The sequence below is a fragment of the Doryrhamphus excisus genome, chromosome 8 (genome assembly GCF_030265055.1).
Source record: "Doryrhamphus excisus isolate RoL2022-K1 chromosome 8, RoL_Dexc_1.0, whole genome shotgun sequence".
NCBI classification, from domain to species: domain Eukaryota; kingdom Metazoa; phylum Chordata; class Actinopteri; order Syngnathiformes; family Syngnathidae; genus Doryrhamphus; species Doryrhamphus excisus.
In genome coordinates, this window is record NC_080473.1 from 8542047 (window position 1) to 8567291 (window position 25245).

The 25245-nt window shown below is 42.2% G+C and overlaps 1 protein-coding gene across 3 annotated transcripts in view; it reads right to left on the minus strand.

Annotated features, from left to right (window-relative positions):
• sipa1l3 (signal-induced proliferation-associated 1 like 3) overlaps nucleotides 1-25245 on the minus strand; it is a 62703-nt gene that overhangs the window by 8520 nt on the left and 28938 nt on the right. For 2 of the 3 annotated variants that reach the window (XM_058079308.1, XM_058079309.1), the window contains exons 2-14: nucleotides 20624-21299; nucleotides 18531-19506; nucleotides 16478-16608; nucleotides 12670-12858; nucleotides 12096-12270; nucleotides 11885-11988; nucleotides 9567-9724; nucleotides 8782-9364; nucleotides 6623-6721; nucleotides 6369-6544; nucleotides 704-964; nucleotides 367-549; nucleotides 147-289 (exon numbers count right to left, since the gene is read on the minus strand). In XM_058079308.1, the coding sequence (XP_057935291.1) occupies nucleotides 147-289; nucleotides 367-549; nucleotides 704-964; nucleotides 6369-6544; nucleotides 6623-6721; nucleotides 8782-9364; nucleotides 9567-9724; nucleotides 11885-11988; nucleotides 12096-12270; nucleotides 12670-12858; nucleotides 16478-16608; nucleotides 18531-19506; nucleotides 20624-21094 (3649 nt within the window). In that variant the 5' untranslated portion in view covers nucleotides 21095-21299. The remainder of the gene's footprint in view (nucleotides 1-146; nucleotides 290-366; nucleotides 550-703; nucleotides 965-6368; nucleotides 6545-6622; nucleotides 6722-8781; nucleotides 9365-9566; nucleotides 9725-11884; nucleotides 11989-12095; nucleotides 12271-12669; nucleotides 12859-16477; nucleotides 16609-18530; nucleotides 19507-20623; nucleotides 21300-25245) is intronic. The other variant, XM_058079311.1, reaches the window with a different exon arrangement.

The following is a 25245-nucleotide window of genomic DNA, read 5'->3' on the forward strand; positions in this document are numbered from 1 at the left end:
AATTATGCTAGGCTTGTACTTTTTTTTGAAAGGCTTAACAAAAAATAAAAAGATTTTTATATTTTATATTTTTATATTATTTGACTTCTAAACACTCCAAGCTGTTGAAAGTTGAAAATTCAAAATGGACAATGAGGACACTGTACCAGTTTTGCAGCGCTCCATGGTGCTTTCCTGACTGGTGAAGCCCGAGGACGACTCGCCACTGGATATGATGTCCACGCCGAGGTGGGCTTCATATGGCAGCAGCGGGCGCTGTCCTGGTCCATATCTGTACACACCACAGGAGCTTGGGGATTATGCTTCACTTTTACACTTTCGTCAATATGATCACATCATTCATATACAAAGTCTACTTCCACCCACCTGTCAGGTGAAGGTTTGTAGCGCACAAAAGGCCCCGGTGTGATTCCCGGGGGGCCCATCGTGGAGAGGCCCACCATAGCAGAGGAAGGGGACGAGAAGCTGGCCGAGGGGTTTCTATAGGGCAGCACACGGTCACCTCCAGCAGGAGACACATTGTAGTGGTTCTCTGGGTAGCTGACCGGCCTGACACACATCAGATAGAGGAGGTGAATAATAGCGTAGACCACTGATTAAAAAAACTCCTTACTATGTCAGCCCTTATATTTAAGAGCGTATCATGTACTTTTATTAGTCAATACTACTGTACCATCATGGCGACTCGTGGTATCTCCCTCACCTCTTGGAGCTAAAGTGCTGCTGAGGCTCCCTGAAGGGCACCGGCATCAAAGTCTTGTGGGAACGCAGCGGTGGCGGAGGTGGTGGCGGGGGACACATGGGGGCCCACCTCTGTGGGTTGGGGGTGCTGTGCAGTCCCGGAGGCACGGGCGGGCTGTCCCAGCGCCACCCGGAGCGAGGCGAGGGCCGGTAGCCTGCGGCCACAGGCTCAGCTTCTGGCTTCTGTTCCATGGTCTTCATCTCATACTCCTCTGTGCAGCCCCTGGATAAACAGTGACTTGTTATGGCAATGGTAATGGTTTTATTTCATTTGAACATGCATCAGATTACAATTGAATGCATCACGTAATCAGTTCACAGTTCCACATGTCCAAAAGGAGTAGGAAGAAGCAAAGCTTATTAAATCCTACCCCTCCATCTGGTAATTTTACAATCAGTAACTGTTACATTTGTTCACTTCCTGCTTTCCTAATATAGTTTTTTTTTTGTGACGTACCGAAGTACAAGGTGATATGACCATCCAATGACATAATGGGTACCATAGTAAGTGTCAATATAGTGATATATATAGCACAACATGACTGGTTCAAGACTCTTCATCCTTGTATTTAGCAAACATCAACTGCTTGTATTGTTTCTTGAATTGGCTCATCGTTGTGCATTGTTTGAGTTCCTTACTCAATCCATCCCATAGTTTGATTCCACATACTGAAATGCTATGGCTTTTTAACGTAGTCCGAGCATAGAAGTGTTTCAAATGTAGTTCTTCCCTGAGACCATATTTCAAGTATTGGATGACATTTTTAGGTAATTGGTTATTTTCAGCCTCATGCATTATTTTAGCTGTTTGAAGATTAACTATATCAGCAAGTTGAAGTATTTGTGATTTTAGAAATAACGAGTTAATATGATCTCTGTAGGCGGTATTATGAATTATCCTTACTGACCTTTTTTGCAGTACATTTAATGAGTGAAGACTGCTTTTATAGTTATTACCCCATATTTCCACACAATAAGTAAGATATGGTAGAACCAGAGAGCAATAAAGAATGTGGAGTGATTTTTGATTGAGAACAATTTTGCTTTGTTCAATATTGAAATATTTCTAGCCACCATTATGTTGTATATTTGTTATTGACACAAGCATCTTCTTTGAAGGCCTGACCTGAAACTAAAGCAGATCAGTGTACAGCGCACTGATCATCTGCTTCTTAAGTGGAAGCTCAAACTCACAGCAGACACATAATGAGCTCCCGTGACACCAACAGGGGGAGAAAAGAGAGGAAACTGATTATTGATCCATCAGGACTCAATCTTGCCTACTGTGAGATGGAGGCTAAGTGTGAATAGCAAAGACCTCTCCACACGGTATACGCAGTATGTGTGCAAGGTCACAATTACAGGATGCTCATTCTATTGACAAATTGCAGCAGCACCAGGAGTAGAAATGTGTTTGCACTCAGCACTACCACTTCATTTCATTTCCCACATCAGCACAACAGCAGCCATGCATACTACAAAGCTGCGTGAATTGGCTTCAATTTGCAATCATTCATAAGATTTTGTATTATTTGTATGTAACAAATAGGAACATGCTATAATAATAAATGATCCATCTTTCCAAATTTGTCAAAATTTGCCAAAATCTTGGCAAAAATGTTGATTCAATGTCATTTTCTGTCAGGTTCACATTGTGATGATTTCGTAAATGCGGTTGGATTGTTGGCCTCTTGCAGCGTGCTGTTGCTGCTGAGGTTGGCCGGAGACACTCAAAGAGAGACGTTTGAAACATCTTCAAAGATCCTGAGGGTTATGGAACAAAAAGTAAAAAAAAAATGTCATCAGCCTTGAGCCAGAGGATCCCACTGACGATCCGTCAATACACAGAAGCATCCTCGGCCCAAATGAAGGTTGGTAGTGGTGCCGAGTGCAGTCTAATGAACCTTTGCCGTGTCTGAACTTGAATAAATATCATATACAGTCTATGATAAATGCCTAAAAATATCCATATCATACTTTTTAACATTGATACAGTATCATGGAACAAAGTATTGCGATATATCGCCAAAACTATATTTTCTTACACCCCTATGATGTAGGGTGTTTTTTTTCCTGCTGTGGAGCAATGGAGCATCATGTTGTGCAGGGGCGTCAAACGGCAGATAGCTATGTGGAGATGTTGCATGAAGGTCCTCATCGACAATGTCTGCCTGACAAAAGGACTTCTTCCACAGGAATAACCTCACTCTGTTGCACCATCCTGCGGAATTCCCTGATCTAAATCCAATGGAGAACATTTTGGGGATGTATGGTAAGGAACGTTTATCATTGCACTAAAATTAATATATCTGCAATATGTCTGCTCCTGCATATGCTCCTGTGCAATACTATGTGTATATTTTGGATATCTTATATATATATATCTTGTATATAGCTTGTTAAATTGTCTTTTTTACTCTACTTTTATATACAGTAAACCTCGGATATATCGGACTCGGATATATCGGAAATTCGCTCACAACGGACAGATAAAAAAGAACCAATTTTTCTGTAATGCATTTCCAATAAAAATTAATTGCATATATCGGATTTTTTATAACGGATTTCGGCTATTCCGGACAAAATCTCCAGTCCCGTTCCAATGCATTTCCATTAAATTTCCCTCGCATATATCGGATGGCCGCATCGTGGCGCTCCGATTCGCAGAATCGTGACAGGCCGCTATACGACGTCATTTGCAGCGTTGCCTGCGCGTCCAGGTACATTGGAAACATTGTCAAAGAAGTGCCTTTTTTATAATGGATAAAATCCGATTTACGCATATACCAGATATAAATCCGATATATGCGTAAATCGGACATTTTCCGGTATACGCATATAACGGATTTCGCTTATATCGGACAAAACCAGTGGGAACAATTGAATCCGATATATCCGAGGTTTACTGTACTTTTTTTTTTTAAACTTGACTACTGAACTGAAAGGAGAAGCTCTCCAATCTCGTTGTACATCTTGTATAATGACAATAAAGGCCATTCCATTCCATTTCCATCCCATTCCAAAAACGGACATCAGTTACAGACACTGGATGCCCTCTGTGAAGACATCTTCCACGCCGTGCTGTTAACACCGGCATCAAGCAAGCCCAAACCAATTTAAAGGTTTTGGAATGTAGGCGGAAACCCGGAGTACCCAGAGAAAACCCATATGACATGCCCGCTTTATACGCAGAAATACACCAAAAATACGTTAAACTCACCTCATATGCCACAAGCTAATTTACCTGTGTGTGTACAAGCCACAACTTTGAAGCTAAATCATGACGTAAAATATTTTTGAGATGGTACTTGGTGTAAAAATTGAACAACAAAAATATTCCAAACAAGCACCTGGTGAGAATTGTAATCATACACGGCAAAAAACGAAAACGCCCTGATGAACGATCCACATGATTCTGATGCCTTTCAATCCCATTTGGCTCGCACACAAGTACAACGCCATTCATATCAGTTGGATTTGGCTGAAGCCACCATAAAGCATTTAGACTGGAGTTAATCCAAGCACACTCTTCTAATATGCATCAGGCAAATGAAATGGAAAAAAGACCGAGCATCGGATCACAAGATTCCAAGCTCACTACACCAAAGTAGTGAGTACGTACATACATACATACATACATACCCAAAGCATGGCGAGAGCAGCGCCTACGCGTGCACACATGGAGGGTCTCTTCCCACACAGCTGGCACTCCCCAAAAACGTGCACGCAAAAGGTCAGAGCCACTATCGCCATCTATCGCACATCCCTTCTGCCGTATCCTTCCGTCTCACGTGTGTGTGCGCGCGCCAAAGCCGAAGCAGAGAGCAGACAATTCCAACTCTCCTCTCTCCCGAAAATCTCCATTCCGCCCACTCTCTTCACCCTCGCTCCGGCGGCGCTAAGACACATTGTGTTCTCGCCGAGCGTTTTTTTTCCCACGCGCTCGGTCCTTTTACCCCTCCCCTCTTTTCATCCGCGCAAAGCAGGCAAAGCATTAATTTTAATTAATCACATCCACTCCCTTTTATTTATTTATTCATTTTAGGCTGCTGCCTCCAGTGGATTCCAAGCCTTAATCTCATGCAATCAGCTTGCCTGGCACATAACACACACAGAGAGAGAGAGAGCGAGAGAGAGAGAGAGTGTGGGGGGTGAAATACAAGACTCTTAATTACCAGCTGTACCAAGTCCGCAACGTGCGTGCGTTTTGTGTCATAGGGTTTGTAATTAAACGGCCTCCAACATGAAAGCTATCTGACCGCAATGACTGCATTCACACACAAATTACACGTTACACTAAAAGCTACTTCCTCTACCTGCAACCACTTTACAGCATCACACACACACATCATTATGTCACTCAGGGCTACTCAACTACGATGGCAGCTGGACATCTCAGCAAGAACGATAGTGCTTCCTCTCGGGCCTGTTTTAGGAAACGACTGAAGAGTTACGCGTACGAGTTTCTGCCCGTTCCCTTTGCTTCCTCTTCTTGCACCCTCCCACACACGATTCCGCCCACCACCTCAGCTGTGCTTTTGTATCAACAGTTAGGATGGCCATCAGACTGTATTTCCTTGACGGACTACGGGGAAATTAGTAAATCGGTTAAAAATCATAATTATAGATTATAATTCCAATGCAACCTTGGTTAGTGTTCCGACTCAAGGTAGGGGGGAGGGTAACGGTATAGGCAACGGTCCATATCTCCGTGTTTGTTCGAAACCGCATACTAACTACTACATACTTCCATGTCAATACTATCCACACTCCATACTGCATACCCAATCCATCAGACAGTATGCAAAGTATGCAAAGGACTCATAATATTAAGGCTCTAAGTGCAATATATTAAATTCAATATATTATTATAATGGGCGGCACGGCGGTCTAGTGGTTAGCGCGCAGATCTCAGAGCTAGGAGACCAGGGTTCAATTCCACCCTCGGCCATCTCTGTGTGGAGTTTGCATGTTCTCCCTGTGCATGCGTGGGTTTCCTCCCACATTCCAAAAAAAACATGCTAGATTAATTGGCGACTCCAAATTGTCCATAGGTATGAATGTGAGTGTGAATGGTTGTTTGTCTATATGTGCCCTGTGATTGGCTGGCCACCAGTCCAGGGTGTACCCCGCCTCTCGTCCATAGACAGCTGGGATAGGCTCCAGCATTCCCCGCGAGGAAAGGAAAAAGCGGTAGAAAATGAATGAATGAATGAATATTATAATTATTTTATAATGCCTCATATTAACTCACTAGCAAGATGTCATAGTGTATAGACTGGTCATATATTTCATCTCATATTTCACATTATCTTGCAAACTGTATTTGTATATAACTGTTAACTGTTGTATATAATTGTTAATACTTGGGTTGTTTATATTGTTTATTTTTTATATTGTGTATTTTGTACTGCTTAACTGATTCTGTACTCCATGTACTGTATTTCTTCACTGAGAGACGGATAAAGGCATATCTTATCTTATATTACTAATACCGCATATGGCTCATATTATAATATTTTCGACTAAGAGGAAACAGTAACAGTACTCGTACATATTGAATGACTTATGAACCCATCGTGGACCTTCAGCTACAGACAGACAGCAAATAAGGACTAATAACACACCTCCGTGGCCCTCCCTCTTCATATGGGGGGATGATGACCACTTTGACCGTGACCGACGTCCTCAGCAGGTCAATCATCTGCTCGTGGGTCAGCGTCACGGCAGCGACCTTGCAGATCTCCACCAGGCGACTGCCCTGCCTCAACCCCGCCTGCCAGGCAAAGCCATATTCCTCCACCTGCACGGCACCGCAAACAACACAGTGATGGTGACTTTATTTGCACCGTGCAGACGAGACCCATCACATGTAAATTACCTCGGCGACGGTGCCGTCCAGGCGCACGTGGAAGCCCAGTTGGCCCAGTCCGTTTCTCCTCAGCGTCATGTCCACTGTCTCACATCCGACTGTTAGAGCCTGGTAAGAAGAAAGAAGGACAGCATTTTTGGAATGTTCTATTAGAATATTATGCAAATAGTATTGTGCAGGGGAGGAAATTTGCATGGTAGTTTGTGATGATCTAACACTGAGAAACTCTCTGGAAACTTGATCAGTCGCTGGATCAGCTTGTGTTTAGTAATTCTGAGAAGATTAACGGCATCTTTTTTTTTCCTGTATTTCATTTTCTCAGTTGGATTAACCCAAAGCTAGTAGGACTCCAGGAAATCTACTTTTCTGGCCATTTAATTCATTAAATGTCACAGGGATTATCGTAATATGAAATGGCCCCCCATCAGACCGCGTATGCAGTTGCACAACTCCAGGGTTGGGGATGAGCTATAATATGAGCTATGGGATCTCAAAAAGTGGTATTAAACAGTATGGATTTAGGGCTTCAGGGCGAGGGTACATTTATGTTGATGTGTAGTTATGTAAAGACACGTGTAAAATAGCGCTTTTGAGTGGACATAGTAATTCTAAATGTAGTACGACCTATGTATCCGGACGTCCTTAGGAGCGCTTGGGAGTCGGTGTGCCTGGAGGCGGGCTGTGGGTGGAATAAAACAGACCGTTTGGGTCGGAAGCAGGAAATCCATGGAACGCTGCAGAAAGGAGGTGCAGAATTTGGAAGATCTAGAAAGCTTTATGTGCGGGTTATTGTGTGGAGCTGCTTTATAGGAGTCCACAACTCCATACAAAGGGCCGAAAATATAATATAATATATTATAATAGGTCCCCTTTAACATTAGAAGAAAACTACAATGAAAAATATGACAGACATTATCATTTACAAGAGTTACAAAACAATGTAGGGGACATTTATTGTCCCTCAAATTATCAAAATTATGTTTTTAATAATGTGAGCCCAAATTAGCCACTTAGGTTATGATAGTATAGCGTAAGATATATATATATACACGTATATATATATATATATATACACGTATATATATATATATATATACACGTATATATATATATATATATATATATATATATATATATATATATATATATATATATATATATATATATATATATATTTATTTTGTTAGGAGTGTTGTGATACAAGCTAAAAGCTATGTAGGATATAAATTCACTTTAATATCTATTGGTAGATGAACTGTTGTTAAAATCTAATTGGGTAAAATATGTTCATTTTGCCCCATGCAATAAATTGCAATAAATTCACTTTAATATCTATCAGTGGATCACATGTGGCTAAATGTGTTAATTTTGCAAAATGTGTTAATTTTAAAAACAAAATGAACATATTTTGCAAAATGAACATATTTTACCCAATTAGATTTTAACAACAGTTCATCTACCAATAGATATTAAAGTGAATTTATATCCTACATATGAACATATTTTGCAAAATGAACATATTTTGCCCCATTAGATTTTAACAACATTTCATCTACCGAAATATATTAAAGTGAATTTATATCCTACATAGCTTTTAGCTTGTATCACAACACTCACTAACATAATAAATATATATCTTATGCTATACTATCATAACCTAAGTGGCTAATTTGGGCTCACATTATTAAGAACATCATTTCGATAATTTGTGGGACAATAAATGTCACCTGCATTGTTTTGTAACTCTCAAATTATAATGTCTGTTTGTCCAGTCATGTCTGTCATATGTCATATATTTTTCATTGTAGTTTTCTTCTAATGTTAAAGGGGACCTATTATGCAAATTTTCGGCCTTTTGTATGGAGTTGTGGACTCCTATAAAGCAGCTTCACACAATAACCCGCACGTAAAGCTTTCTAGATCTTCCAGATTCTGCACCTCCTTTCTGCAGCGTTTCCTGCTTCCGACCTAAACGGTCTGTTTTATTCCACCCACAACCCGCTTCCAGGCACACCCACTCACAAGCGCTCCTGAGGACTTCCGAATGCATAGGTCCTACTACATTTATAGATCCCAAAAAATCTTGTCTCATTGTTCTCATGTCATTGTCTCGTCTTATTCTGCACATTTCTACAACACAAACGCATTCAGAAATATTGTAGACTAACCTTTAACCTCTGCACCATTTCCCTGATGTCTTGGGCACAGCCCTCGGGCACCCGCGCAGAAACGTGGTCTCCTCTTCCATAGAAGATCTTCAAGGCTAGTCGCTCGGCGGTCCAGCCGATCACGTCAGCACAAAAACAGTTGAACACCACCTCTTTGGTGGAGCAGTCCACCAGGAGTACATATTCCGATGAGAAACCAAAAGCACAGGGGAGCTCCGCCCCGCCTCCGCTGAAATCCTGGGCCAGGACCCGCCAGGCGACGGCCCCGTCCGCGCCTAGTTCGGCCCCTTCCCGTGCCTTCGAACGCTCCCGTTTTTTCGATGCCAGGGAGATGAGGTTGTTGAGCTTGCCGGCTGAGTCCATGGGCGTGCTGCTGATGTAGTTCTCGGCCAGGTCACGCAGGTACTCCTGCCTCGTCCGCGTCGCCATGGTATGGAATTTTTCCGACTTGTGTGCCGCGTTTTCTGCGTTGATGATTTTGGCCAGTAGGAAGTTTCGAAAAGTATCCGGGTCACGGAAGGTGACACTGCTGGGGATGGGTGGGCCGAACGGGGGCACATCCTTCATTCTTGTAACGGCAACACTGAAGTAAGAGGAACGGTGATAGATTGTAAGTAAACAAACATTGGAATCAACAGCTAATTCAACTTGATGCTTGTATTACTTCCATAATAACGGCTAGCTAAGTAGTTTCCCCTTTACCTCCTAAACAATTACAACATTGGTTCTGTTGTGCAATACACTTGTTAATAAAAGACCATGTGTTTTCTATACATAACATTTACCTGTAACAGGTGTTCTCAGAGCAGGGGTTGTGCACACGGACTATCACAAAAACGTGCTGAAAGTGCGAGCGGATATTCTGAGGGGTGAAAGGCAGCGCTCCAGGCTCCTGGAAGATGATGGTGACAATGTCGTTCCCGATGTGCCTCTTCCTTAGAAGCTGAGATGAAAGGGGAGATCAGAAATGAATGAAGGAGCAAATATGGCTGCCGCCACCGACACGACAGGGAGCAAGGAGCGGAGAGAGAGAAAACACCGATGACTTGGAGAAGTCCCCTCGCAACAGGTCTTTATGTAATTTGTTTATCGCTTTCTGTGTGGGCTATTTGTGTCTGTGTGGGTGTCGTGGCACGGCGTTCAGGCTGTCTGCGGTGCGTCGCTTTGCCAATCCCTTCTTCATCTGTTGATGGAAGTGTAAATGGACAAATTATGCAATGCAGCCTACTGAGCGTTGTCAACGGGCTGCAGTTTGATTATGTCACATTTATTTAACTACAACTTTTTATTTCTTAGCTTTATCCACTGTATATAGTTCACTGTTTTATCTTTATCACCATATCCGGCATGCTTAAATTGATATGCTGCCGCCTAGTGGCTTGATGAGGATCTTGCCGTCTAGCTGTATTGTGAACGCCTCTGGGTGGAGGTATTGCACCATTTATCCAAGTCAAAAGCAGGGGACACTATAGTAAACATTTTTAAATGACTGTTTTCCTGTGACTTACTATGTTTGTAAAAGCAAATGTCATACAGGTGACAATCTTAGATGTACACAAAGTGGTTTGCAGAAGGGTGGCTACTTTGAGGAATCTAAAATCAAAAGACACTTTGTTAAGTACATAATTCCACGTGTGTTCATTCATAGTTTTGCTGTCTGTGAACGCGCCCCTCCTTTTATACTCCCCAGACAGCACAGTGGGAAGGTTAAGGCGTGTGTCACATAGTTGATGCCTGGGTTGTCTCAGATTGACTGACAGACGATTTGCAAGTCATGTTGACAGCTTGTGTGTTAAAGCTTTAAATACTTTGGAAGCAACTGGTGAGCCGGGTTTTGCCGACTTGTTATTATGATGAGTGAGAGAGCCATGTTCTATGAAGTGGCGAGGGTATAAACTGTATTTGGGATTTTTAAGGCAGTCATCAGAAAAATAACATTTACTCATTATGACTTCCGCCTGAGATGGGGACAGAATGTGTGGACTTAACCCTGCCCGTTGAAGCAGCAGTCCAACTTGACATCTGGGCGGGTCTTAAAATGGGTTGGAGGAAGGTAAGAGCGAAGGGATGACCCTTCACAAATGTTTTCCGTGATGCATTGCCCACCGTGCGCTCTCACGCAAACTGTCCTACCTTGCCCTATACTTGTACAAAAACCCTGTTTCTTACATGCAGGACAGATACAGGCAGCAAAAGGCGTAGACCAGGGGTTCCCAAACTTTACCAACTCAATAACAATAATAATAATAATAATATGTATTATTTAAAATAACTGTCAATAATAATTATTAATAATTATTATTACTATTATTTAAAATCATTATCAATAATAATTATTGTTGGTATTGAAAATTATTATTATTATTAGAAGTATGAGAATTAATTCTGTCTTGTGTGTACACCACAGATTAAAAGTTTGGGCTTCCTTTATCCCCCCGCTTTCATTTCAATCCTGAATCTTAATAATAATAATAATTATTATTATTCTATTATAATTATATTATATATTATTATCATTATTACATTATATATAATTATTACCAAAAAATAATTAATTAATTATTATTTATATTATATAATAATGATAATAATAATTATTATACTAGATAATAATGATACTAATTATATTATTATTATTATTATTATTATTATTATTATTATTATTAAGATTCCGGATTGAAATGAAAGCAGGGGGATAAAGGAAGCCCAAACTTTTAATCTGTGGTGTACACACAAACAGAATTAATTCTCATACTTTTCAGAACTTCGAGACTGGCATGAAGACCAAGAGAGCTACGGTCCAATCATAAACTGTATAAAGTTCCTAAAATATTGTGACAGATCAATACCACTCAATAGGTTATTACATAGGCCTACAATATATTTATTTATTTATTTCAATCGTGCCAAAATATTTTACAATTAAAACATAAATTATATTTGCAAAAACGAATCATATTTTTAATGACCTCTTATGGCTCACCTTCAGTACCACCACGGCCCACCAGGGAGCCGCGGCCCACATTTTGGGAATCCCTGGCGTAGGCTTTGGCTCATTTAGAGTATCTTGACTAGCAAGCAAATGGCTTTGAGGCACTCCTACCTGCTGGGGGTTGTTGGGCATGTATGGCAACATGGTGGATATGTGGAACATGACCTCGTAGCCTTGGTAGGTGGTGTACAGGGAGTGGGTGCCTGTCGAGTCAGCTGCAGGAACACAAAGCAATTTCAGTTCCATAATAACACATAAATGTGTGTTATATCCCCCACCCATCGACAGATTTATGTCACTTTATCCCGATATGGACACTTACTCTTTGTGTCGAGTTGTGCGGCGTATTTGGTAAACCCCTTGAGGAGAACCTGCTCGCCCAACAGCTCCAAAAATGCGGAGAAAGCAGGCGACGCCTCCTCGTTGTTGTACATCTCCTCTTCAGTGCTTTGGCCTGTGCGGCACAGCAGAACACCCACCTTGTGCTTCTGACTTAACTATGATGACACAGAAAGATAATATCAGCACCGAAGACTGGAGCATAAATTAAATACAGTTTGTAATATAAGCAAGAGGCTTCGAGGTTTATCACAATGAATAAATAAAGGAGCGACTGTAAAGGGGGTTCTGCGGATTCTGCGGTTCATCCTCCATTACAAAAGGTGAGATAAAATCGCTAAACATTAAGCTTTTATTGGATATGCACTCAAGCACAAACACGGCACACCCTGCTCAGCCTTTCACTTCAGCCCAATGTTGCACTTTGCACTTGAGTTATTCAGGTTTTATAGAACCCAAGCATGCAATATGCATCGTTTTTGTACGTCATGGCCCATCTGCATTTTACCCTGAAAAGCATCATCATGACATTTACAGTATTTTTGGTATATACTAACCCCTTGTTCGTCCAGTTTAAGTAGCTGCTCCGTGACCTTGGGCATGCCAAGTGCAAGTCTCAAACAGGACACGTTGAGTTCGGGGACCACCTGCTCCAGGACCTCCTTGAGGGGCAGGCCACGCACGGTGCCGTGCCTCCCCGTCGACGCCACTCCATCCTCCAAGATGGAACCTCGTAGGGTCACCAGCTGTGTGCGTAGGAAGTGGACAAGGAAATGGGAAATTGCATACCAAGTATGTTCATATTTAGTTCCGGAAACTAGTGGAAAAAAAACAGCCTTTTCGTCTGCTTGTACACTGATGAACTGAACTTTGCCTCTAAAAATAAATTGAACAAGATTGTGCACTGTAGAGACATAAAACCAAGGACAAAAGCACAGGGTGGTATATATTAGGGCCAAGGTCTTAACACTCATAATCACGAGTGTGTCTGAAGGCCTCATGTTGTGAGGAGACGGGAGCACGAAATAGACAAGAGCGTCAAGTTGTTCAATGCTCTGTGTGCATCATATCAGCAAATAAGTACATTTGAATTATATTTGTTGTGCATTAAGAGCGTTTCATCTTGATGTTTTCATTAAATTGGCGTTCCAAATGAGCCAAGCACGGTGTAGCTGTGAAAACCTTTCACCTGAAAATGAGGTTTTATCACTGACTATGTATTTTCGATACTGACATCACAGTTAGCCGGGCTTCCTTACATGGGCGTGAAAGTCTTGTGGTTTTCCAACGTCACTCGGTCTTGTTGAAGAGGCAGAAGTAACCATTTATCAATGTCCTATCTTTGTTTATTTTGCGTAAGTAAGCAGTTGTCTGTGTAGCATTATAGAGTGTGCATACAGAGAGCAAGGTCCAAATTACAAGTTCACTGATGTTAGGAGTTGCTGATAGCCTTTTTACACCACAGTCTGTGGTCTACCTCAGTTTTTTTTTAAACACAAGTAGTCCGGCAAAAAAACGTGTAATGACCACATTTCTACTACCGATATACATTTTCCACTCGTACACAGAAAGTCAGGGGCCTCCAACTAGTATGTCATGGGCTACCTAACCACTTTTCATGTAGCTCTTCAAAGGGTTTATTAATTTATTATCAACTCCCATACTGACAGTATGAGAAAGTGGGGTTCGGCAGTAGTCCGGAAGTCCACAAGAGCATTTGGTGTAAGTAATCACAGCGGCGGGGGCGTGAATTTTGAAATTCTAGGGAAATACAGCTGAAATAGGTGCAGATTCTGGAAGATCTAGAAAGCTTTCTGTGCTGGTTATCACTTGTAGCTGCTCTATAGTCAACAACTCTATACTTAATCAATGAATCCATTATTATGACTGAAAATGCATTACCAACCCTCTGCAGGTAGGTCAATATCTACAATACGTACGTACCTACAGCATACAAAAATGTTGTGCAACCTCACTTGAAGAGGCTGAGCTAAATGATTAGATTTCATTTTGATTGATCACATCAACACCTAACTTGAGCATGAGCACAAGAAGGCTATACTAAGTTGTCTGTGAAATGAGGAATTGCAGTATCGATCCCCTGTACATTATATGGCGGAGGGCAGCTGCAGCGTGACACCTGTGTAGCTCACAGGATGGATGATTTGTGGCCTGGGAGCTTGAAGTGGGTCCATCAGATGATGTATAGCCTGCTCATAAAAGTGCTGGATTGAAAAGCTAGATTCTTCCTCTATGTCACACAAGCACACACATACACAGCATTACTCTGTGAGAATGTTCTTTTTTTTAAGATGTCGAGCTATATTGTCAATTAATATTCCACTAAGTGGTGGGCTGTGAAGGAAATTGACCCGCTTCTTCAACATGCTGTACAGTAGCATCAGAGCGATTCGTGTGTGTGTGAAAAGGCATGTGAGTGAGCAAGGGCGAAACGAGAAGGTCTGCCCACCTTGCTGCATCAGCACTGCTGCACCATGAATTTAATGACTGACTGAAAGTGGATGGCTATGTAAGAGCGGCTGGGCTTCCAGTCAGAGAGAATAAAGTCTGCAATCTTTCGCCCGCCCGCCCCCCCCGGTTTGTGTGGGAACAAGAGGCTGGTCGGCGCTGGCTGTTACAGGAGCTGTGTGTGTATACTTAAGACAGGGAAGCGGCTCCATTGTTGTAGCAGAGCTAAAGGTGATGAGGCCAGGCACCATGTAATCCGGCTAGAAACAACACTAGAGCCGCTGCATAGTCAAACCATGCTGTTTATTGGTGTGACTGTGAAAGATAACGACAGGTGGTTTATAAAAGCAGTATGACAAAAGAATACGACAAACAAAATCGGTTATGATGTGATCTGATCATTATATTAAGTGTTGTTTCCACATGGAAGCACGGTCTGTATTTGCATGACAATGTTTGTGTTGTTGCTGTCCATTGACAGATGCATGGCACTGCAAAGTACCGGCTTCAGTCGGTTCAGATCTCGGCTCAGTGCAAAATAGTACCATAAAACTGTGGCAACCTCGCCACATTCAACGCATTACACGAAATGCAACACACTAACCCAGCGGTGCCCATAACGTCAATCGCGAGCTACCGGTAAACAGCTAAGGTTTTTTTTTCGTTGAACGCGTAAAACGTCACTTGAGTCAGCTGAGTGCAAAATTTTTATTTTTTTTGTTCAAATCCTTTTTTTTTTGTGGTTGTTCACATTACCACACAAAAGCTACATGTTAATAGGAACGCAAAGCGTCTGGAAAGTGACATGACTCACATTTCCGTGTGTCTATGGAAGTAAACATTACTGCAGTGTCAGCACTACTAATATGCAATACCATTGATTTCCTGCTGTCGGGTGCCATTATGGAATACTGTAAATTAAGCTTTGGTTCATGGAGGACAAGGAGAAAAAAAACAGGAGCAATGTGATTTAACAAGGACACAAAAACGCAACAGCCAAACGGCGTAATGACGAATCATGAACAGAGGAGTGAAATATACAGTATGTGAGTCACATAATAATTTTCTGTGTCCAATTTTCTGTCAGAAATTGTCAATGCCTGTCTGAGATACGTGTATAAAGTGTATGGCGGTTTTACGGCGCATACAATCATTGTGATCATTGTGTCACCAAACAAAATTTCATTGTACGCCTTGGCAATGACAATAAAGCTTTTCTCTTTTAAAAAAAAGTGAAGCAGTCTACTTTGCGGATTTCACTTTTTGCAGTATATTTTAGGAACCTATCATCCTAAACAAGGTAACACTGTATTCAAGATTAAACACTTTTAAACACAAAATAATCATCATACATGCTTTTTTTCCTCATATGAAACACACTAGGGCGGCACGGCGGTCGTGTGGTTAGCGCGCAGACCTCACAGCTAGGAGACCAGGGTTCAATTCCACCCTCTGCCATCTCTGTGTGGAGTTTGCATGTACTCCGGTTTCCTCCCACATTCCAAAAACATGCTAGGGTAATCGGTGACTCCAAATTGTCCATAGGTATGAATGTGAGTGTGAATGGTTGTTTGTCTATATGTGCCCTGTGATTGGCTGGCCACCAGTCCAGGGTGTACCCCACCTCTCGCCCAAAGACAGCTGGGATAGGCTCCAGCACCCCCGCGCCCCTCGTGAGGAAAAGCGGTAGAAAATGAATGAATGAATGAAACACACTGAGCAGTGAACAACTCCATTCTGCTCCATTGCTTGATGACGAATGTCGTCGACCAATGAGCAATTAGCAGTGATGGCGTCATAAACACACGTAGAAGCATTAAAAACGCTACATAGAGGTGGAAAAGCGCAGATCAAAAATCTCCGTATCAAGAGCTTAAGATGTCAGATCGCACGTACCTCGCTTGTTCTCACGATGAGGCGGTACTGATACTGGTCTTTCAGGTCTTTGGTGTCGTCCAGTTTCTCTCGACGGATACTCACAGCCACAGGACCCAGCTTTTCATCAGTCCCAAAGTAGTTTGAGTGCTCTGGTGAAGAAATAAAAAGGCTTTTAGACAACGTAACACTGCAAAAAAACAGAAGGGCCCTCATTCTGAACAACGCTCATTTGGATCAAATTCATTAAAGATACTGAAGTATTAATGATGGTGGCATAAGTTGGAAGGGAAAGTGAGTAAAACTTCACCTTTTTGATGGGCGTTCATGACGTACAAGTGCATTCTGCAGGAAGTCAAATGAGGGACATATTTTTGGAGCCATAACCTTTACGCGTGTGGCCACAGGGGCCATCTCATTTACCACACATACACACACACACACATGCTGTAACAGCATCTGTGACTAATTAAGATGCAGCCAGATGATGTTTGCCGAGGGGATGTTTCACACGCATGGCGTTTCGGGAGGGGATGGGAAATCCAATTCATCTCTGGATTTGGTGGTACTTCTTAAAACGATGGTGAAATTAGTATTACTGTATGAAAACTTGTTATGCTTTTGGGATTGGAGTGGAAAGTTTGCCAACAATGCTGTGGTTGCTAGATGTGTGGAAAAAAAAAAAGATATGTAAGAGCTGCCAGTTTGGTCACTGTCAAACTGGTGAGATTGTGGCAGAACAAACCCATTTGTACTTTGATTACTTGGACTACTTTAGAGTAGTCAGTGTAAAGCTTTTTGATTTACTATCCATTTGCAACCCAGGTAGCAAATTCTGCGCTGAGCTTTATCCTCTTTCTCTGCCGCTCTGTCATTTTTTTTCCCCTCTCCCCATTTGTTGTTGTTTTTAAAATCTCGTGATAGTTTTGTATGACGTCACTTGGGTCACATGCCGTGGTGCGGTCAATCACGCAGCAGTTAAATACGGTGTCTGCTTCAGGGGGTTTGGGGGAGGGGGGTCGGACACAAGTTTAAGCAAAAGGTCGGTTGGTTCAAACAAACAGCCGTGTACTATCACTCGCCGCTTGAGAGGGAGATGAAGGTGGTCCCGCAACAATGCTAAGACTATTCTGATTCTTTTATTATCATTCATTAGTGGTAGTACCAATTCATTCACAGTCACTTGTATTGCATAGGATCCAAAATCGGGGGAGAACGTCCAACTAGCAGGAGGGTTTGGGGTTTTAATGACTTTTTTTTTTTTTTGCATTCACGGGTGGTGGTCTTGGAACTTAAACCTAAAGATATACACTACCGCTCAAAAGTTTGGGATCACTTGCAAATTTCTTTGTTTTCCAAAGAAAAACAAATTTTCATGCATTTCACAAACATTTTTTTCCATTTCACAAACCTTTTTATGCATTTCACAAACAATTAAAATGAATCAGATGATTTTCAAAGAACAATCTACATTTTTGCATAGAGGCCTACTATCAATAACTGTCAGTCCTCTGCATCAATCTCCTGGTATGGCTGCTAATCCAAGTTCATCATTTTATAGGGCTAATAGATTATTAGAAAACCCATCTAAAAATCTAAACTAAATCTCTTGTATATAATTCTGGCTAAAATTGTTAATTTGTCAATACTTGGGTTGTTTATATTGTTTATTTTTATATTGTGTATTTTGTACTGCTTAACTGATTTTGTTCTCTTGTTTATGTGCAATGCAAATTTCAAGAATGCAAGAATAAAGGCATATCTTATCTTATCTTACCATGCTGTTAACTACTCCCTTCAGAGAGCTGCACAAACTGGGTCTAACAAGGACAGAAAAACGCTGCACAACTGTGCAAGAGAGTGTGTAGTTTAAGACAAACATGCCTCACAGCGGCACTAAATAGTACCCATCAAACACCAGTGTCAGTATCAACAGTGACGCGGCGACTTCAGGATGCTGGACTTAAAAAAAAGCCATATCTCAGTATACATGAATAGAAATTGTTGTTGAAATGCGAAGGGTGTCGATACTGTGTACTCAAAATGAATCCAAATGTATTTGTGTGTGAGTTACCTTTCCCATGGAAGTATTCTCTGTAGTACCTGGCCCCCAGGTCAACATGCTCAACGCTGTACTCTTTAAGTCTGTCCAGTCTTGTGACCTGCTGTTCAATAGGTATCTCCAGCACAGAGACACTGGCGTTACTTCTCCTCAGCCAACACCTTGCTCCATCACCTCCTCCCTCTCCTCGCTCTGCTGATGAGCTAAGGAAACTGATGTTGCGCTCCCCGTGACCTCCCGTCTCATTGAGGAAGTGGGGGCAGCTGAGGAGCAGTGGGCCCGAGTTGTGAGCTCCGGGAGGAACGTCTGTAGGGTCCATAACAAGAGAGGGCGTAGTTGTGCTAGGGTCTAGACCGACTGTTAAATCCTCAATGCTGGCGTATATGGGTTCATTCCCGCTCACAGGCAAGGATCTGGACACAGACAGGGACACCGAGGCAGCTGATGCCCCTGTGGCTGTGTTCCTTCTCTGGGCCATGTAGCCTCGCTGGGCTGCAGCCTCATGGAGGTCAAACAGAATGCTCTGTGCATCGTAGTGCACAAAGCTCTTGGGGCACACCCACGCCTTGTAGGGGGCATCCGACGAACCCCGTCCTCCGTCTTCACTCATCTCTCCTTTCCCTCCGTACTGCTCCACTCGACTGGCGCTGCGAAGTTTCCGGAATAACGAGGATGTCCCCAGTGAAGATTCCGTCCCGCCACTTTTCTTCCTGACTCGCTCACCTCCGTCCTTCTTTCGATCATCCCCAGCCAGCGTGGAACCAGGCGAAGCAGCACCGGAGAGGGTGACGCTCGGTGTGGAGTCCGCCGTACGTAGCAGCTCTCTGAGGCGGGTGGTGGCTGAGCTGCGCTGGTCAGGTCTCTCCTGGTGGAACTGGGTGAGCATGTCGAAAAAGCTCTGCTCTGGGATGCCCTGGATGTCGATGGAGGAAGTGCTGCCATACTCCCTGAACAAGGTCCCCATCGCTCCTCCGCCACGGACCTCAACCTTAGACAGGAAAGCAGACGGGTGTGTCATTTTGGTTTGTGTTCTTCATGTGTGACAAGTAGACCTGAATGAGTTGGTTCGAACGAAGCTCCCTCACTCTATCATGGTTTTTACCAAAATGTATTCATCAATGACCAATGTTTGGTGGTTGGCTATTAGTCATAAAGCAGGGGTCTCAAACTCTATTTACTTGGGGGCCACTGGAGCTAAGGTCTGGGTGAGACTGGGCCACATCAGGTTTTCCAAAAAAAAAAATGCATTTATTTAAAACATAAAAATGAATAAACTTTGCTTTGGTTCTGATTTTCTACAAGAAAAGCTCTGATAAAACATTCCACTGTTCTCAAATATCTTACTTTTTATTTTTCTACACAAAATAAGATGAAAAATAAATAAACAAAACAAGAATAAAGAAAATCAATCAATCAGTAATAAATAAATACATATAATAATAATAATAAACGGCAAATAATAAAAACTTAAGAAACCACATATAGTTTGGTACAATTTTTTTTTTTCAGATTAAAATGAACAAAGCATTATTAGAGCCCTGTAGACATGACAAAACACGACTATAGTCACATTTATACTTTTTTTATTTACAACCTATTGCGCAACCGCAGGGTCTTGAGACACATGCTAACTCGCAAACTAGAGAGCTAGTGACCTAAACGGTAGCCTTCAAGTTATTTCCTTTAAACTTAAATAGCCAAAAACTTACCACTTCCACACGGATAGGGAGGATAACAGTTATTTAACCTTTAACATGAACATTAATCAAACGTAATAATTTTTTCTGGGTGCATGATACCATACAGCATCCATATCAAACTTGCGATAAACTAACATTAAACTTTCATATCAAGGCAGGGGCCTCAAACTAGTGTCCTGCGGGCCACATTTGGCCCACGGGCCGCATGTTTGAGACCCCTGTCATAAAGTATTCCTAAGTCATATGTCGTATTCTGGTCACACATGCACCTTAGATTAGATTACCTTAACACTGCATGGAGTCAGCTATGGCATATCCGACATGATAGAGTGAAAAAAATGTCTACCGATGTAGGATTTGATACTCTTGGCGTGTGTGACACGTCGGAAGCTGGGGGCGTCTCACCTCATTCTCGTCCTGTTCACTCAGGGTGACCTCGCTATTTGAGCGCTGCCTCAGAGGCGGGAAGACACGTAAGCTCAAAGGTGAACCTCTCTCGGTTGCAAAAGCTCCGCCTCGAAACTCCACATCTTTCGACCATCGCCGTGGCAACCTGGACACTCCACCCCGCACCAACCCAACGTCAGACGACGAGATGAACGCGGAGCAGGGGTCACCGTCGTGATTGTTGCTCATCTGTCCGTTTTCAAGCAAGGACTCCCTGGACTGCGCCCGACGCGGGGGCCACTCGGCGATCCGAGCACGGACGCCCATTTTAGGCACAGAGACCCGCGTTTGCATGGCTGCGTCTGTGGGGGCCGGGTGGCCATTGGGGGTGTGGCGAAACAGGGCGTGAGGAGCCAGTGCACCTTCACCTCCCCCATCCAGAAGGTCTGAGGAGGTGCAGGTGACCCCTCTGTCTCTGTAGCTGTTCATGGTGCCCCAGAGGATCTTAGGGCAAGATGGAGGCCAGGCGGGAAAGGGGCTGACATCCCATGTCAGGAGGGATGCAAGAACGCTCTGCTGTCTGTGTTGCAGCCTCCGGCGTCCAAAAACATCACTATTGGCGCAAGTGTGCAGGGATCACTTCACCAATCCATCTTCTTCCTCTTGGAGTATTTATTGCAAGTCCAACACAGATCTGTGGAAAGAAAATGAAGCATAACATAAGCATTCACAATCATTTTATTTCAGTATTAAAGGTTTTTCGCTTGTGTGACCTAAATTAGCTTCAGTGGAAAAATAAAACTGTGCACTAATTGTGAAAACACAACAAAACAATGTGAGCAAGAGACTAAATAAGGTGCAGGGATATGACAAGAGGATTTCTCCCATTGGGGCTAATCTCCTGGAAGCTGACAAGGGATGTTATTATCACTCACAGTGTGCACTCGAGTGCATGTGCATGCACACATAAACACTCATATCCCCGATGGGCACGGAGTCTCTGACAGCTCGTCTGCAGATTGAAACCGCTGCAGCACTTGCCCGATTTCAGAGAAAATGCAAAGAAGCAAATTGCACAACATGCATATGGCCGACTTGTGGCAAAGGTGAGAGAAGTGCGTGTCCTGGTGTTGATTGGTTTAGTGGCAGGCAGACTACTTCCAGTCTTGGGTGTCCTCAGCAGGGGTCATATTATACACCACCACGGAATATGTTCATGGATGCAATACTAAGGAGTTGCGTTCCATCTCTAGTAACACTACAAAATTATGTTTGTTGACTTAAGAAACTCAAAGAGTGATTTTTAACGCATAATACATGACAGTTTTGCTATAATAAATACATTTCTGGGATCACAATAGATGAAAATATGAGCTGGAAACCTCATATTAAAAATATACAACATAAGGTGGCCAGAAATATTTCGGTATTGAACAAAGCAAAATTTGTTCTCAATCAGAAATCACTCCACACTCTTTATTGCCCTCTGGTTCTACCATATCTTAGTTATTGTGTGGAAATATGGGGAAATAACTACAAACGCAATGGTCACTCGCTAAATGTACTGCAAAAAAAGGTCAGTAAGGATAATTCATAATGCCGCCTACGGAGAACATACTAACTCCTTATTTCTAAAATCACAAATACTTAAACTTGCTGATATAGTTCATCTTCAAACAGCTAAAGTAAAGGCTAAAAATAACCAATTACCTAAATTTGTCATCCAATACTTCTCTACAAGAGAGGAGAAATATGATCTCAGGGAAGAACTGCATTTGAAACACGTATATGCTTCAATGACTGCATTAGTCTTACACACACATGAACAAAAGGTCCTTCATATCATGAAAAATATGCATATAGCGAAACATCATCACAGGCAGCATACTCCACACTCTCGATCATACCCCTTTCTCATCCAAAGAGCTGTTCTGTGATCCAATATCAGGCTCAATCCCGGATTATTCTGCCGCAGCTGCAGGCTCTGCAGAATGGCTTCATTATGTGCCTTACTTAGCGTGTGTGAAAGAGAGTGAGAGGGATCTGATCTTTACCAATGACCTCTCTCATGGGAGTCTGGAGCAGACAGCTCTTAAGAGAAATGCACCTGACTGTCAGCCATAGTTACGTTAACATGTTTAGGACGGGGGTGTAATGGTACATTTGTAGTATGATTTGTCGGTACGGTACAGGGGGAGTTCAAACACAGAACATACTGAGTGAGGGACAGGAAGTATAACTGCCTTGTCTATTCCATGAACAAATACACCGAAGGCCAGCCTATGACTAAGACTATGACAAAATGAAATACAAATAATATCTAATTATAAATAACAGTACAATAAATTAGAAAGATAATGATAATTATACATAATACCACAAGTTAGGAATACAGTATATCCAATCATTGCTACTTTAGCTGCATATGGGAGAGTGATGGAGGAGATCCAGTCACAACGACTATCTTTGTGAGGTTGGACGAGGGGATTTTCCAGAGTATTCTGCAACATTATAACAAGTGACTTGTTCTGAAATGTGTCTATGCCTGGAACAAAAGAAAAGTGGACATATGGACACAATTCATGATTGACGGCATAGAGAGAAAGTGACTGTGTAAACCATGTGTGCAATTATCACCACTACATAAAACACAAACTTGAAGCTGCATCCTCACAAGCGAATTTGGAATAAATGGTGATCACTCCTGGCTCGCAACAAACACCCGGCATAGAAAATGGATGGATGCAACTACAATACTGCCTAAGTCCACCAGATGGAGTCAGAGAAGCCCAGAGCTGCAGGGTGGCTGACATCACTGCAGCGCTTCGGCAGGCACAAATTAGTACTTTGCTTGGACACAATGAGAAAATGTTAAAATAGTTTTTTTTTTTTATCTTAAACTCGTATTGGCACTGTATATTTCTTAGGTATACCTTTGGAGTGTTAAGTTGCTGTGTGATGAGTTTGGCGTTTTGGTAAGATGACACCTTATGTCAGATGATTATATTAAGTAATGACCTCCTGCAATTTCCAATGTGTTGAAAAGCTTGTTGTTTAGTAGTTTCATTTCAGTTTTAGTTGTAGTTCTGAGGTAAAGGAGATGTCACGATATTAGAACTTCATATAAACGTCATAAATTATGGTATCTACTGTTGCAGATTGTTCTTTCTTGTATGATGTATGTAATATAATATTTCTAATATTTCACACAACCAAATAAATGTTAAAAAGCAAGTATCATTCTTGTTGATATGAGATCGGTATCGTATCGGAAGTGAAAAGTTGGAACACTCCTAATGTATACATTGATTATCAAAGTCATATCTTATCTTCTGACTCAAGAAATATATATATATATGCCTCCAGCAGGTTAAGAAGTATTTCTCAGGCTGCTATGCCCCCCAGGGGAGGCCCACTTCACGCTGGTCTAGACATGTTCCGTAATTAATACAACAATGCTGCTGTTCCCACACACATGTAAGCGGTCTATTGTTTGGAAAGGAGTCTGAGCGAAGATGCCGGAGGCTTTTACTGTATCTGCATTGTAAACACAGACATATACCCACAGTCACATGCAATACAAATTGTAATATATGTTAAAAGAAAAAAAGAATATGGATGCACTTTTTGCACACAAACACATTTCAGCCAACAGGGATAGTGGATGAGAAAATGGTAGAAAATGAAGCAGGCAAAGAAAGGTGTGCACAGTAGAAGTAGGGCATAAAACTAGGGGATGGGGGGGGGGGGGGGGGGGGGTTGTAGGGCTGTGGGAATCAGCAGACATTATATCCTGAGGGGGAGGCCCATTAGTGTCTGACAAATACACTTCTAATCAATACTGATCAATCAGGGCTCACTTAATGTGGCACAGGAAGCATCATAACAGTTGTTGGCTTTTTTTTTTTTTTCGCTGAAGGGAGGGGAAGGAGGCATGGACGGAGAGAGGTCAGTAATTGTGTGAGCTGTCGGAAAGCAGCTGTCCTTAAGCAAGCGGTGTCAGCATGGATTTAGAGTCCAAATCCGACTGACACCTAAAAATAAAACGAAAGATCTCCTATTATGCACATTAGACTTTTTAATGTTATGTCCCTCGAGCCTGTTTAGGAGTACCACAAGTATAATAAAAAAAATAAAAATCACATTATTTTTGTCTGAATATTGACCAAAAACAATAAAAAAACTGTGTGTCAATGCTGACATTGCATACTTTTAGCAACATTGTGTGTATGGAATACACAGTTTACTTTTCATGGGTGTACATGGACAAAATGTACATGCAAAATGTGTCTAAAACAACCCAAACAAAGTATTCAAAACTGTTTCCCCTGATTATTCACTATGTTTGCAATATGGCTATACCTTCAAACCGCTGTAATCTGGGCATCGTGACCCTCACAGTAACTTTGCTGGTTCAGGAGAATGATCCGTTTCACGTTTGCTTGTTTGCTATTCCCCACAACGCTCACTTGCAGCACTGTGTGTGCACTCACTATAGAGCCCCGTCTCCCCCCTACTGGGACAAAGAGACTGAGTAACTGACAGGAGGGTTCACTCACTCCGTTCATCCGCTATACAACCAACACGCCCGGGTGTTCAGACAGATGTCAGGGAAGAACTACATTTGAAACACTTATATG